This window comes from Oryx dammah, unplaced genomic scaffold, assembly GCF_014754425.2.
Source record: "Oryx dammah isolate SB20612 unplaced genomic scaffold, SCBI_Odam_1.1 HiC_scaffold_14, whole genome shotgun sequence".
Lineage (NCBI taxonomy): Eukaryota > Metazoa > Chordata > Mammalia > Artiodactyla > Bovidae > Oryx > Oryx dammah.
The window spans coordinates 17889129-17904639 of NW_024070198.1; the positions used below are offsets into that span (position 1 = coordinate 17889129).

Here is a 15511-nt window from a genome sequence, read left to right on the forward strand (position 1 = left end):
ATAGTGAAGGACAGGGAAGCCTGGCATGCTGCAGTCCATGGGGTCACAAAGAGTCAGACACAACTTAGTGACTGAACAACAAGAACAGATGGGGAAACTGAGGCTCAGAGAGACGAAATACCCTTCACTGAGCCTCCAAAGCCCATGCTGTCACTGTCCCATGCTTTCTCGGTCTGACCAGAGGTAGGAAGCTGGGGTAGGAACAGGTGGTCTGGACAAGAGGGAGGAAAGCCACAGCAGTGGGGGTGGGCAGGGCGCTAGCCTTTTCTGGCCTGTGCACACTGTGGTCAGTTCATCTCTCAAGGCTGAGCTTCAGAGGCTTTAGGCAAGAATGGCTAACAGGGGTCAGTGAGGGGAAAGAGGTGAGTTGAGGGGTGGGGTGGGGGGGGTAGAACAGCTCTACTCGGTCTTCTAGAAACTTCATTCCAGGTCTTCGCAAGGAACAGAGCCCAAAGCACAGCCCAGAGCTGAGCAGACAGACCCAGAGGCGACACCAGCATCTGGGCCCCTTGGTGCTCCAAGGCTCCTTGTGGTGGTGGGGAGGGCGAGGTGGCCACATCTGTGAACGGCCCCTCTCACAGTGGTGTAGAGGGCAGCCCAGCACGTAAGAGTGGCCTCTGCAGTCAGGCTGCCACTTAGCAGCTCAGCCTCCCCAAACTGTAAACAGGGCTAGCACCTATCTCCTAGAACCACAGAACGAGCGCTAGTTTCTATTTACTGGTGCTTACCTACGCAGCGGGCACTATTCTGCGGACTTTACATTTAAGACCTCATCTATCCTCACCTCCGTTAGCCTGACGAGGACCCTGAGGTACTGAGAGGTGGAGGACGGGCCCCCAAGCGCACACTCACGAGCACAATGACACCACAGCACCTGGGATGTGACCAGCACGCACACAGCCGCTGCTGCTCTGGCGGTGTGTGCAAGGCCTGCCACGCTGACAAGAGGAACGCCTGTCACCGCGAGGAGCTTTCGGCAGGCACACCTTACTCCCTCCTAAGGCAGAGGCTGCATTCTCACCTGAACATCTTGGCAATGTACTGGGAAGGGCCTGAGGCCGAGGAGGTCACGGAGCCAATGTCCGCCATGTGGGGAGAGACACACCCTTTCAGGATCTCCTGCAAAAAAGAGGCCATGGCCATTTGGGCCTAAGCTAGCCCCGCAGGGCCACACCGCCTCCCTGGGTGACTGCTCCCTGAAGCTTCCAGGAAGTCTGCCTCCACTCTGAGAACCTCTTCCCCAGCACGCAGCCAGAGACCGTGGGTGAGCTCTGGGGGAGACAGGGCAGCAGGAGCCCCCCTCAGACTCTCTGCTCCCCTCGCTGAAGCTGGGGCTGGGGGCAGCGGTACCTGGAGGCACTGGGTGGCAGCTGTTACCACTGGCAAGTGGGGGGAGAGGAGGCAGGTCGTCGCAGTTCCAAAAAAGCGAGGGAGATGGCCCAGCCCCAGATCCCGGTGCAGCCTGTCAAGACAAAAGGCTTCTGTGGTGCCCGGCCCGAGGCCTAGGGGACTCAGATGGCCCAGGTCTGACGGCAGCCACAGATCTAAGGGGCACCAAAAGGCCCTTCCGGTGGACAACTGTACAGAGTGCCGTCAGGCAGGTAACAGCTACATGTGGTAAAAGGTTCACACAGGTCTCCAGGGTACAAAACCAAGAGCACGCCTACCGCCCTACACTGTCTCCCAGACTGACTTAGATGCACTTCCCTGGGGAAAATCAAGGCTAAGTTTCTCAAATACTCTTCCAGAAGATTTGATGCTCATACCAGCACACAAAATAGTAACTGCCAACACTTATGGGACAATTATCACATGTCAAGTTCTGGTGTAACAACATTAATTCATTTAAACTTTGTAAAAAATAAAAATAACAACTGAGATTAAACCCTATCATAATTCCCATTTCAGAGATGAGGAAACTGAGGCACAGAGAAGTCAAATAACTTGTCCAAGGCCACCCAGCTAGTAGGGGGTGGGGTGGCGGTAGTCTAGATTCACACCCTGGTAGTTTGGCTCAAGCATGCAAACTATTACACACCTTGCTTTTTCTCAATATATCTTGGAGATCTCCCCATATCAGCATGCATCCATCTACCTCAGTTACTTCCAACAGCTGCCTAGTATTCCACTGTTCGCACCTAAGCAGTACCCCCCGGGACACATCCAGGTTGCTCCTAGGTGTTTCTGCCATAGGGTCACAAAGAGTTAGACATGACTGAAGCGACTTAGAAAAAAAATATCCTACAATTACAGGAGTCCTCCTGCAGGATAAACCCTGAAAAGTGGAGAACAAAATGATCCGGCCACTTTCTGGCACCTCCAGCTAAAAAGCAGTTTGGTGCAGGAAAAGAACATGAGGCCGGCGGACCCGGCACTGCTCCCCCACAGCTGCGAGACACGCTCACACACAGTGCTTCAGTTTCTGGCTTATGAAATGGACTGAGACCTTCCTCGTGGGGTGGTAAGATCAGCGAGATGAAACATGGATGCGGAGTACCCAGCACAGCCTTCTGAGGGCCAACCAGAAGCCTTCAGAGGACAGAGGATGACGTAGGGGTCGAGCCGTCGGGGACTCGACCCTGGCTCCAGGCAAAATGCAATCACCAACTGACACTCTGTTTTATTCTCAATCTTATTTGGGATAAGTGGAGCTATCCAGCGGCTACTAGAAGAGTGAGTGTTCTGTGTGCATGCTAAGTCATTTTAGTCATGTTCAACTCTTTGCAACCTTATGGGCCAGGTCCATGGGATTCTCCAGGCAAGAATACTGGAGTGGGTTGCCATGCCCTCCTCCAGGGGATCTTCCCAACCCAGGGATCAAACTCCGGTCTCCTGCATTGGCAGGCCAGTTCTTTACCACTAGCACCACCTGGGAAGCCCAGTAAGTGTTATGACAGAGACACAAAACAGAAACTGGGTTCGAAGGACTGAGAATCCCAGAGAAGGGGACCATTAACCCAGGTGGGAAGTAGGGTGGAGCTGCAGAAAGCAGATGATACCCTCTGAGAAGTAGACGACTGCACAGGACGACAGCCGGGGGTGACAAGAACAGCCTTTGGCCTCCACCCTTCAGTGGGGAAGATGCTCTCAGACGGCCTTGCTGCTCCTCACAGCTGATTGGTAATCGCTCCGGCAGGAGAGGCAACCGCCCTGGCTAACCCAGGCTGTGCTCCCCAGCCCTGCCTTCACGAACTCAAGAGCTGGTCTGCACACACTCAACACAGAACCGCCGCCACCCCCAGAAAAAGCTGAACCCCCTCCAACTTCTAGCTCATGGCCCCCCTGTCTGCAATGCAGGGTGGGGAACCTGGCTGACGGCTGCAGGACCGCCCTCTACCATGACCTTACCTGACCAGGTTGATATGGGCTTTCTCCATGACCTTCAGCCAGGCCAGCAGGGGCTGTAAATCATTCTCGCTGGGAACGTAGTCGTACAAGGCCTAGGCGAGGGACCAGGAACAAGCAGGTGACTGAGCAAAGTGTTTCAGCAGCAGCCCAGTGACAACACCCCTTCCTATCACTACACGACAGCCTGCACATGGGGCCCTAGAACTCTCAGCCCCCTTGGCCTTCCTTTCCCCGATCCATGAAGCCCTTCTGCTTCCTCTTCTAGGGGAGGACCGTCTTTAGGAGCAGTCGAGAATAACGGGTCACACGACCCTTTGTGAACCTGCCAAAGACCAGAACACGTCTCTGGAAAAATGCATGTGAGCACACACACACATTGTTACAAACAATTTGGGGGGGGGGGGTTGGGAGGAGGGTTGTGCTCCCTTCCCCAAATCCACCTAGAGATCCCTGTTTGAGGTACCTGCTACCATGAGACCATGCTGAATGGGTTACTGTGTTAACTACCACAAGGTCAAGGGTCGGGGCCCCGCCTATGGACACTCATGTGGCTTTGGTGGATGGTCTCCTGGCTGTCTACCCGCCTCCTATGCTGGGACAGCCCAGTCTGGCCTATCCAACCTCGCTCTGCAGACAAGTAACAGGGCTGCCCCCCAGCACAGCCATGTCCTCCATTTCCCCATCCCTCTGTTAGGTCTCACTGTGATGATCTGGGCGTTGAGCTCTGCCGGCAGGGTACGCACACTGGGCTTGGCATGGAAGAGGCTGTGAAAGGCCTGCATGGCGCAGGCTGTCACCAGCTGCAAAGGACGTGGAGGTTAGTGGGAAACCCACTGCAGAGGCCAAGGCAGCCCTGGGCTCCTCCACATCCCACTCCAGCTGGTGGGCTGCGAGGGAGAGCTGGGCCCCCTGAATCTCAAACATGCCCCCAATGCCTAGATACTCAGACACAATTGTTGCTTTAGGAAATCTTGACAGCCACTGGGAATTTTTTTTAATGATTTAAACGACATCAGAGAAACGTGAACAAAATGTTTTTAAAATTATGGACTAAAAAAACAGGCTACAAATGGTTGGCATACTATAATTAAAACAGTATTTTTATGTGTTTGCTTATCTAAAAAGAAAATGTTTAAAAGGATACACAGCAAGCTGCCTGTACTATTTATCTTAGGAAATGAGACTTGGCGGGAAAAAGAGACCTCTATTTTTTACTTTATATACTTTGGAGTTTTTTTTTCCTTTCTAAGCAATGATCATGTTATTCATATAATGAATATTTTAAAATATGTATGTGAACAAACACTGTATGAGAACATATAAAGATTAACAGAATTGTGCTAGGATAGCAGAATTGCAAGGCATCGCTTTTATGTGTCTTTAGAGTGTCATACTGATTTTACTAAATTACTATAAGCAAAAAAAGTAGGTGAGAGAGAGAGAAAAATATAACCATAAGCATAGGTGGGGCAGAACTCAGGCAGGGGAGGACTGCTGCCTCACCAGTCCCACACGATTTCACGGGCCCCCGAGCTCATCTCCCAGCTGAGGCTGCCCCGTCTGCCCCACCCCAGGGATGAGATGCGTCCTCGGGTGTAGCCAAGAGCAGGGTCGGGGCCAGGAGGCCCCAACTCCAGCTTTTGGCCTGAACAGTGAGCTTCCTGAGTGCCAGCACACAAGCCTGGGGTCTGAAGCTCTGCCCGCCCCACCTCGGTACACCCCCATGCACTGGGGCACGAGCTCACCACGTGGTTCAAGGTCATGACCCGCAGGAGAGTCTCGCTGCAGCTCTTCACCAGGCCTTCTGGGAAGCAGGGCAGTAGGTCCTTAAGCAGGGTCAGCATGTGGAGCATGGTGGTGGCCTCCTTGGAGCCTGGCAGACAGAGGGGCAGCTGAGACTCCAGCCCACTCTCTGCAGCTGGCCCCAGACCCGCCCCACCCACTCCACCGCACTGCCCCACCTCCAGACTTCTCGATCTCCTGGATGCAGAACTTGGCGGCAGAAATGGCAGCAGGGTGATGGGCAGGGGCCTTTTCACCAAACATGAACTCGCTGCCCTTGAGGATGGAGCACACCCCATGCTGGGCAGCCTTCCTGATCTGAGGGGCAAGCAAAGGGGACAGGGCCGGGTCAGCACTCAACCAGCAACGTGGGTGGTTGTCATGACCACCAGCAATGAGCAATGATCGCAGACCCATGCTGGGGGCATCCTTCGCGTGGACTCCCGGGCTGATAAGTAAGACAAACCTGGGTTTCAGTTTCTGCTCTTCTACTAACTCACCAACCAACCTTGAACAAACCAAACTACCTAGTCTCTGAGCTTCAGTGTCTCATCTTTACAACACGGATTCCTCTCTTCATGCCATCATCCAACAATACAGAGTGCTCACCAGTTCAGCAGTGAACCAGCAATTCATCAGGAGATAGGAAATAAAGAAATGTATGCCAGAAGATAAAAGTACTTTGGAGACAATAAAACTGGGGCTGTTACTTTTTTATGCAATGATCAGGTAAGTGTCACTCCAGTGATGTGACGTTCCAGCAGAGACCTGAAGCAAGTGAGAGGACTGCCATGGGGATTCACAGGGAAGGCGGCACGGGCCTGCCTGGGATCGGAGTGCACAGCACCAGAAGTGATTCTTAGGACTGTTATGACTGATACATGCCCCTCAGTTCTAAATTTCAGGAGGAAGCAAAGTGGCCGAGCACCACTTACTGGGCACTGGCTACAAGCCAGGACCTGGACCAGGTCTGAGGAAAACTCCCGAGTGTCGCCATGACCTTGCAGCAAAGTTGATTTTATTATCCCTATTTACAGCTTAAAAAGCAAGACTGAGAGAGATTAGGTAACTTGTCCACGATCCCAGCACAGTGAGTCAAATAGTCAACTCAGTTCTGTGTGACTCCAAAGCCCCCTCCAGCCCCTTCTCCTTCCACTGTAATTAAATCCATCACTGACCAGTGAGGCAGCAGAAACTCAAACAGGCCTGACTGTGACCATCCCTCCTGCAGGAGTGAGCAGACAGGGCTTCAGGCAGGAGCAGAAACTCCGGATAGGAGTCCAGCACTCAGGGTGACCTCCCTGGGCCACTCAGGAAGCCAGCACCAGCCGGCTTACTGGAATGGGAGCGGCCGCGTCCTCCCACGCCGGGGTCCCACAGCCTCACCTTGGGCTTGGTATGCACGGTGAAGCTCAGCAGCCCGTGGAACACCTGCAGGGTCACAGGGAAGCTCCAGGCCTCAAGGCTCTGCTTCCGCAGAAGGGTGGCCAGACAGGAGAGGACCTGAGAGAGGAGGCAGGGACCCTCAGCTCCACCCGCTTCAGCCAGGTGGGAGACAGCCCGGGTTCTCAGGGACTCCGGAAAATGCCAAAGGGCTTTCTGAGCGTCCACAGAGTGCCTATACCCCTCCCAGGAAGTGTGCAAGCTTTAGCCAAATCAGGTGGGCTCTGGAAGATGGCAGGGGGACACCCAGACCCAGACACTGACCCATCGGAGGGCAGAGGTGGAGCCACTGATGGCCTGGGCTGACATGATATCCATGAAGGCTTTGGAGGTATCGGAGAACTTCTTAATGAGCACAGGACTGGGCACGCTGTTGGGGAGAGAACAGAGACAGTGAGAAGCCCAGAGGGGTCTCCGAGAGCTGCTGGTCTGGAGGAGAAGCTGGACAGAGTGGGATGGCGCGGGCCCCGTCACTCACCTGGCTCCCCTGTCGTGACACCCAGTTCAGTGCGTTTCGATGGCCCCTGAGCTCCCCGCCTCCCTCATATTTTCCACCACTACCGACCCAATGGGCCCTTATAAGCTCCCCCTAGTCCTCTTCCCACGTGTCCCCTGGCTGCAGGTCCCCAGACAAGCGGGCCCAACATTCCACCTCATCCCTCCTGCCCCGCTGGCCGTGCAGGGCTGTCCCTGCCCAGCCACCCCAGTCACACTCTGTCCTGCTACCATCCCAGGCCACCTGGAGCCTGAGCCGGGAGACTGCCACTGGATGCTTAGCATCTCTTCGTTCTTTTTAATAAGTCCTGTGCTCCTCCCTCCGCTCCAGCCCCTCTCCCTTCTTCTCTCACAAGGAGCCAGGACTCACCGCTTGAGGACAAGGTTCAGCAGGTAAGCGACAGCAGCCAGAGACTCCGCGGACTCCACCGCTTCCATGGTTGTCATCTGACCGGGCCGCGGGGCGGGAATGGGGGAAGCATGTCATGCTCAGCAAATGGGGTACTGGGGCCCCGGGTACCCATGGGGATGGTTAGGACCAAGAACCCTGGTGTCAGAAGCTGAAATCCAAGCCCTGTCACTGTGACTCTGGACTAGCAACTTAACTTTTCTGTGACTCAGGTTTCCTCACTTGTAAAGCAGGGATAATTAAGTTGATACGAGGTTTAACTGAATTAATACACAGCACACTTAGAACACCGCCTGACGTGTGACGAAAACCATTACATTGCTATTTAATTTACTTCATTATTCTAGAGCAGAGGTTAAAAAGCATTCTCTGCAAAGAGCAGCCAGATAATAAATATTTCAGGCTTTGCAGGCCACATGTGGTCTCTGCTGCATATTCTTCTTTGTGTGTTTTAACTACCTTATAAAAATGTAAAATCTATCCTTAGCCCTCAGGCTATACAAAAACAGGCCATGGGTCAGATGATGCCCATGGGCTATAGTTTGCCCCTTCTCCACAGTGGTGGTTTTCATACTTTCAAACCCTTAAAAATTATTGAGGATTTCCTCAAAGAGATTTTGTTTATGAAAATTATACCTATTGACATTTATCATATTAAAAATTAAAATGGAGAACTTTTTTTTTAAACATAAGAATATGCAAGCACAATTCCACGAGCTGTTAAAATGTCATCAGACATTACATAACTTCTGGAAAACTCTAAGGTATACTTATGACACAGAAAAAGGTAAATGATGGTCTTGTAGTACTATGGAAATAATTTTGACCTAGCCAAGCCCCCAAAGGGCTTCCCCAGTTGGTCTGAGGTAAAGAATCTGCCTGCAATGCAGGAGATATGGGTTCAATCCCTGGGTTGGGAAGATCCCCTGGAGAACGAAATGGCAACCCACTCCAGTACTCTTGCCTGGAGAATCCTATGGACAGAGGAGCCTGGCAGGCTACAGTTCATGGGGTCGCAAAAGAATCGGACATGACCTAAGGACTAAACAACAGCAAATCCCCTGAAAGGGTGTTGGGAACCCCCAGACTACACTCTAAAAACAATTTTACTAGAGAATCCCCTGGGTGTAACCCAGCTTTATCAACTAGGGAAAGAAAAAAAGAGTGGATTGGATTTTGCTTTACAAGAATCACATAGGAAACCCCACCAGCCTTACCAAGCCCTTTGAGGATAACTGAAGCCCTTTTACCTGTTTAAGGCTCTCTCTCTCCACCCCTGCACACAGGGGTCCCTGTCTTGTCTCTACAGCCTGAAGAACCTGCCATCCCAAACGCCCACCGGAAAGCTGCACTCACTCACCAGCGCAGCGAAGTACTCAGTCTCACTCTCCTTCCCACCCTGGGAGCGAATCACCTCTGTGACAGCAGCCAACACAGCGCAGATCTGCACGCAAGGGAGAAGCCACCTGTGACGTTTATTTCCCATCAAATCCCACCCCAGGGCAGCCTCTTCTCCTTCCTCCGTCACAAGTTAATCTCCTGACAAAGCCCAGAGCAGACAAGATGAACCGCACTGAGCCAGGGGAACACATCACAGGGCCCAGCAAACTGGAAGACATACACATTTGCCCCAAAACCCACCTCTAGTGCCCTACCCCTTATAGAAATACCCGAACAAATGTGCAAACATTTGTGCACAAGTGTGTTCACTGTAGCAACCAACTGGAACAATAAAGCAGCCATCAACAGGGGATTAATAATGTAGTATCATATATTAATGACAGATTTGAATACTATGTAACTACTGAAAAGAATGATGACCAACTATATAGAAGAATTTAGAAATGCTGATCAATGGGGAAAAAGTTGCAAAATAGTGTATATAAAATATAATGATGCTTCAGTAAACCTAGACAAAGTCTGGGTAAAAAAGTCTAGAACAGTATTAATAACTTGATAAGAGGCTGTTGAGAACTTGAGATCTGGCTAGGATGACTCAGAAACTGCATCTTTAAACATCTGAATTATTTATATTTAAAAACAAATACTTTAGTAAATACTTATGGAGAAACAGATTTAGAACTGCTTGGGTATAAGAATCTACTTTTGCAATTGTTAAGTTTCATAAACTTTAAATACTAATCAAGTACTGCCAATGAAAATTTAGCATCCAAATGGAGATGTCAGACTAGATTCTGAAAACTCAGTACAATAAGTATAATGCAAAAATACCTCACTTTAAAAAATATTGATTATAAATTGAAATGACAATATTTGGAGTATACCAGGTTACATGAGAGATACATAATTAAGGTTACTTTCACCTGCATCTTTTTTTAACTTTTATTTAACATAGCTACTAGAAAACTTAAAATCCTGTGTGTGGCTCACATTACATTTCTGTTGGACAGCACCAGTCTAGAAAAATACAGTGACTTGTCAACAGTAAGTACCACAAAGAAGTCAAGCTGGGAGGCCAACTTCCATATTTTATTCTACTCATCTCACTTTGTTATCATTTATAGTTTTGACACTTCTCATTTAAACAATGAAAAAATACCAAATATATATAATTTAAAATTATAAACAAAAAAAGTAACATTTAGGTCCTATTAGATAAAACGTTTTCTAACCACTGTTATTCAGTATTAATTTATTTAACAAACGTTTTCTGAAAACATTCTATATAAAAAGGCCTGTGTTAGGTATAGTTGAAGAGAAAAAACGTTTGCAAAATATTTTTTTGGACGTTTGGAAATTGGAAAATACACTGAGGAACTTTACACTTGAGATGAGAAGATACTCTTAGAAAAAGCAGAGTGGAACCTGCCCTAGGAGATTCAATAGGTCAGGGACACAGAGGGTAGGAAGGGTGACCATCCCCCAGAGATCCCACCTTTTGTCACCAGAGAGCAGTCAGTTGTGTCCCCCTACCCCACCCCAACCAGCCTCAGGCTGTGCTGAGCTTCCCCGCTACCTCCTTGTGGGCAGCCGAGTTGGACTCCCAGAAGCGCTGCACTTTGCTGAAGGTGACGTTTGTGCAGTCAGACAGGCCGCTCAGGAAGGTGCCAGAAGACTTCTCGGTGAAAGCCGGCGTCACCTCCTCGTCTTCCATGGCCGTCTCGGGGGCTTCGCTTTTGCCCAGGCGCAGGGACCCTGACTGCAGCTCATTATGCAACTTCACCGCGTCAACTGTCAAGTCGCTCTTTCCTGAGAACCAGCGAGAAACAGTAAGGCCCCCACTTCTACTCGAAACTCCTTGGCCAAGAACACAAGAACCATCCCTAGGAAACAAACCGACAGAGTCTGGGCTCCTAATCTGAGAGGCGAAATTCTGAACGCAGTCCGCCTCAGCAGCCCACGGCACTTATCAGACCCAGAAAGGGAACCCTCCAGCTAACGGTTTCGCTTGCGAGTCGGCTGGGGGCTGCAGTGAGGGGCCTGGGAAAGAGAAGAGGGTGAGAGCGCTCTGTGAAGAGCCAGATTAATCACAGGCATGACTACAGACGCAGACACTCGTGGAACCCGAGCCAAGTTACCTCCCTCCTGTGAACTCAGTTTCCGCATCTGTTAAATGGGGAGGGTGGGCCCTTACAGCAGCTTCGAGACTGGACATTTGGGCCCCAGAGCGGCTTAGATGCATCGAGACTCAGGCCGACCCAGAACCCCGCCGCCCGGCTGCGCCTTGATCGCGACCCTGCTACCTGAAGGCCGGCTGAAGAAGCGGCTGCGGGCGGCCTGCCGGTGGCGGCAGATGACCGGGTTGCTGTCACTGCTGTGGCCTTTCTTCCAGCGTTTCAACTTGGCCGAGACCCCGGAGGGCAACTTCCCCGAGCGACCCATGCCTAGTAGGCACGGAGAGAGTTTAAAGGACTGGGGTCAGGGAACTAAAATACACGCAGGACCCACGTGGGTTCGCAGCCGCTCCACTTCCTCTTCCTTTGGCGTAACTTCCTTATTCGCGTCCGTTTCCATGACAAAAGAATCAACATCCGGTTTCACGTAGTCGCCAGGCTCTAGGGAGGCCCCATTCCTAGGAAGGAAGCTCTGGTGGTAGAGTGTAGCTGGGGCTCTTACTCGATGGCTACTGCTTCTTGGCCACAGGAGTGAACCTTATTAAACTGGAATTCCTTTGCAGGTTAAAACACAACGTACATTTATATTATTTTTAAAAATCTAACTTCAGGGAATTCCCCGGTGGTCCAGTGGCTAAGACTCTGCACGCTCTATACAGGGGGCCTGAGTTCGATTCCTGGTCAGGGAACTAGATCCCACGTGCTGCAACTAAGACCTTATGCAGCCAAATAAGTAAAAATAATTTTTTTAAAAAATCTAATTTTAAAAGGTAAGCATAGAAACCAGGTGGCGCCAGTGGTCAAGAATCTGCCTGCCACTGCAGATGACACAGCAGACAAGGGTTCAGTCCCTGGGTTAGGAAAATCCCCTGGAGAAGGAAATGGCAACCCACTCCAGTATTCTTCCTCGGGGAATTCCATGGACAGAGGAGTCTGGCGGACTGCAGTCCATGGGGTTGCATGCAAAGAGTCTGTCACGACTGAGCCCACACACAGAGTCCTGTATAGCACAAGGAACTATATCCAATCTCCTGAGATAAGCCACACTGGAAACATGGAAAAGAATATATATATAAAACAGAATGTGTATGTGTGTATAACTGAGTCACTGCTGTACAGTGGAGATTTGAACAGCATTGTAAATCAACTGTACTTCAATTGAGGGAAAAAAAGAAAGAGTTAAAACCTGGCCAGACCTGAATGAAAACCAGTTCAGGATGGAAAAAGAGAAAAGCAGCCAGTGATGCTCTAAACCCACTCAGCTATTTTCGTTTATTACTGGGGATATGCACTTGCTAAACCACTCTTGCCTCATTATTATTGCTATTCAGTTGCTAAGAGTCTTGTCTGACTCTTTTTGACCTCATGAACTGCAACATGAGGCTTTAAAGGACAGGAACACCAGGCTTCCCTATCCTTCACTATCTCTCAGAGTTTGCTCAGACTCATGGCCATTGAATCAGTGATGCCATCCAACCATCTCATCCTCATGATAGCACTCAATTCCCGCTTACTTAATCTCGTCTTCTCCTAATTTCATTTCAGAAAATGAAAGTGAAGTCGCTCAGTCATGTCCAACTCTTTGAGACCCCATGGATTGCAGCCTACCAGGCTTCTCCATCCATGGGATTTTCCCAGCAAGGGTACTGGAGTGGGTTGCCATTGCCTTCTCCAGAGGATCTTCCCAACCCAAGAATTGAACCCAGGTCTCCCACATTACAGGCAGATGCTTTACCCTCTGAGCCACCAGGGAAGTCCAAAACAGTGTACGCCGCCTGGGAAAGGAACCCAGCTCGCAAGAATGGGAATCTTGCATGAAACCACTACACCAGTGGAACTGATTGGATTCCATTGCAATCCACTCCCCTGAGCCCCTCCCCAAAATCCTTTAGCCAGAGCACAAAGTTTACAAAAGAGCTTCCCTCCCCTCTCTTGCAGAGCAGCATTCCAAGATTCCTCCAGAATTCTCTTCCTCAGATCAAATCAGTAAATCTGATTTTGTCAGACTAAAGCTTGATCTGGGGTTTTAGGCTGATTAGGCTTTCAGTTCAGTTCAGTTCAGTCGTTCAGTCGTGTCCGACTCTTTGCGATTAGGCTTTAAACATTCATTTTTTAAACTTTTGTTTTTTGGCTTCCACTAAAATAAGACCCTTCAATGAGTCAATCTTAATGTACCAGAACTTGACAACCATTTTGCATCCTTCTTCTTTCACCTGATACAATGTGAATTTCCCCCATGTGTTATAAACTGTGTCCTCTGCTACTGCTGCTAAGTCACTTCAGTCGTGTCCAACTCTGTGCGACCCCATAGACGGCAGCCCACCAGGCTCCCCCGTCCCTGGGATTCTCCAGGCAAGAACACTGGAGTGGGTTGCCATTTCCTTTTCCAATGCATGAAAGTGAAAAGTGAAAGTTGTGTCCGACTCTTCGTGACCCCATGGACTGCAGCCTACCAGGCTCCTCCGCCCATGGGATTTTTTCAGGCAAGTGCCCATATTCAAATGTTAAAAATCCTAATTCCCATAGCTGATGGTATTAGGAGATGGGGCTTTTGGGTGGTGTTTAACTCATAAGGCTGGACCCTCATGAAAGGAACTGGCAGAGCTTCCCAACCTTTTCCCACCATGTTTCCACAAAGTGAGAAGGGCCCTCACCAACCACACTCCCCGCCTGAAGCTTAAAACCAGACATAACTAATCTACAGTATTAGAAGTCAGGATAGGAGTGTTCATGGTGGCAGTAGCTGAGAGTGGGCACAAAGGGAACAGTAACATTCTAATTATTTCTGAGTAAGGAGTTTACATGGATGTTATCACTGTGTGCTAACTCACTGAACTGTACACTTACAATTTGTGCACTTTTCTGTGTATATATTACACTTCATTGTTTGACTAAAAATCAGAAGTCATCGTTGCCCACAGGGCAGAGAGAGCATGAAGACTGTTGACATGAGAAAGCACCACTACAGTAAAGGCGGTGGAGGCAGCTGAGTGCTGACTCCGGGCCCCGAGCCTCCAGCCACAGGAATCACCACCAGCTCCTCCGGTCAGGCCCACTTCTGGCACAGAGGCTGAGTTTTAGGTCTGAGAAAAAGGAACTAGTGGCCTGAGGAGGAAAAGGGAACCAAACTTGGAAATTACTATAAGCAAGCCACTGCTCATGACCAGTGGAGAAGGCAATGGCACCCCACTCCAGTACTCTTGCCTGGAAATCCCATGGATGGAGGAGCCTGGTAGGCTGCAGTCCATGGGGTCGCTAAGAGTCGGACACAACTGAGTGACTTCGCTTTCACTTTTCACTTTCTTGCATTGGAGAAAGAAATGGCAACCCACTCCAGTGTTCTTGTCTGGGGCATCCCAGGGACCACTTGAGAGAAGAGAGAAAAAGTGCTGAGCTCAAGTCTCGACTTACTTTCTGCATCACACAGAGCAAGAATTTAACCTCTTTGAGTCTGCATTTCATAAGGTGGTAAAAATAATACTGAACCCGCTGGTCTACTCTGAAGATTGTGTCAAAATGATTACAACGCAGTTTAAGTGTTGTTAGTGGTACCATGTGAGGGGTGCTATGGTGCCCTTTTGCCACCAGAGGGAGCACTGCAAACAAACTGTTAAAGCCTAAACTCTGCAGAGACTGCAACGACTAAGCCACCTGGGGTTTTGCAAATCAGATGGGGAGATGAGGCCCAGGGTAGTGGCAGCCTTCAGATCCTTTTCCTAGAGAGCAGGCACTGTGGGCCAGCAAACTGAGTCTGCACCATGACTGGATACAGCCCCGGGATGCTCAGTCTGGAGCAAGCATTGGAGGGGCCACAGGCTCCTGGTGGCCCTCCATCCTGAGGCATCTGCTCAGAGTCTCCTCCGGAAGGGGCCAGGAGAGGGGAAAGAGACATCCAGATGGCCTGGGCACACTATAGCACACTCTTCCCCACCCTGCACCCCAGGGCTCACCTTATTGCTGAAGGACTAACCTCCTCCGCCCTGAATTCCACCAACGCCTTCCACGCAGAGGCATTAACTGTCTCCATGACTAGCCATGTATATATGGCTCGTAAAGATGACTCTTTGCATCAGGTGGCCAAAGTACTGGAGCTTCAGCTTCAGCATCAGAAGAGCCGACTCATTGGAAAAGAACCTGATGCTAGGAAAGATTGAGGGCAGGAGAAAAAGGGGCGACAGAGGATGAGATGGTTGGATGGCATCACCAATTTGATGGACATGAGTTTGAGCAAACTCCAGGAGATAGGGAAGGACAGAGAAGCTTGGTGTGCTGCAGTCCATGGGGTCGCGAAAAGTTGGACCTGACTGAGTGCCTGAACAACAACAAAGGACCACTCACGTTTCTAGGATGGACCCTCTAGTCAAACCCTCAGGGTTAGAATTCAAGTACCACCACTTGCTGTCTGACCTTGAGCAAGTTGCCTTACTCTCTGAGCCTGTTTCTTTCATCTGTAAAATGG

At 50.1% G+C, this 15511-nt stretch overlaps 1 protein-coding gene across 2 annotated transcripts in view; it reads right to left on the reverse strand.

Annotated features, from left to right (window-relative positions):
• The window catches only part of RRP12 (ribosomal RNA processing 12 homolog), a 29059-nt gene extending 17646 nt beyond the window's left edge, over positions 1-11413 (reverse strand). For both annotated transcript variants that reach the window (XM_040255150.1, XM_040255149.1), the window contains exons 1-12: positions 11182-11413; positions 10455-10687; positions 8838-8921; positions 7439-7515; positions 6838-6943; positions 6517-6633; positions 5310-5448; positions 5094-5221; positions 4050-4148; positions 3349-3440; positions 1351-1462; positions 1022-1119 (exon numbers count right to left, since the gene is read on the reverse strand). In XM_040255150.1, the coding sequence (XP_040111084.1) occupies positions 1022-1119; positions 1351-1462; positions 3349-3440; positions 4050-4148; positions 5094-5221; positions 5310-5448; positions 6517-6633; positions 6838-6943; positions 7439-7515; positions 8838-8921; positions 10455-10687; positions 11182-11320 (1424 nt within the window). In that variant the 5' untranslated portion in view covers positions 11321-11413. The remainder of the gene's footprint in view (positions 1-1021; positions 1120-1350; positions 1463-3348; positions 3441-4049; positions 4149-5093; positions 5222-5309; positions 5449-6516; positions 6634-6837; positions 6944-7438; positions 7516-8837; positions 8922-10454; positions 10688-11181) is intronic.
• Between the last annotated feature and the right edge of the window lie 4098 nt (positions 11414-15511).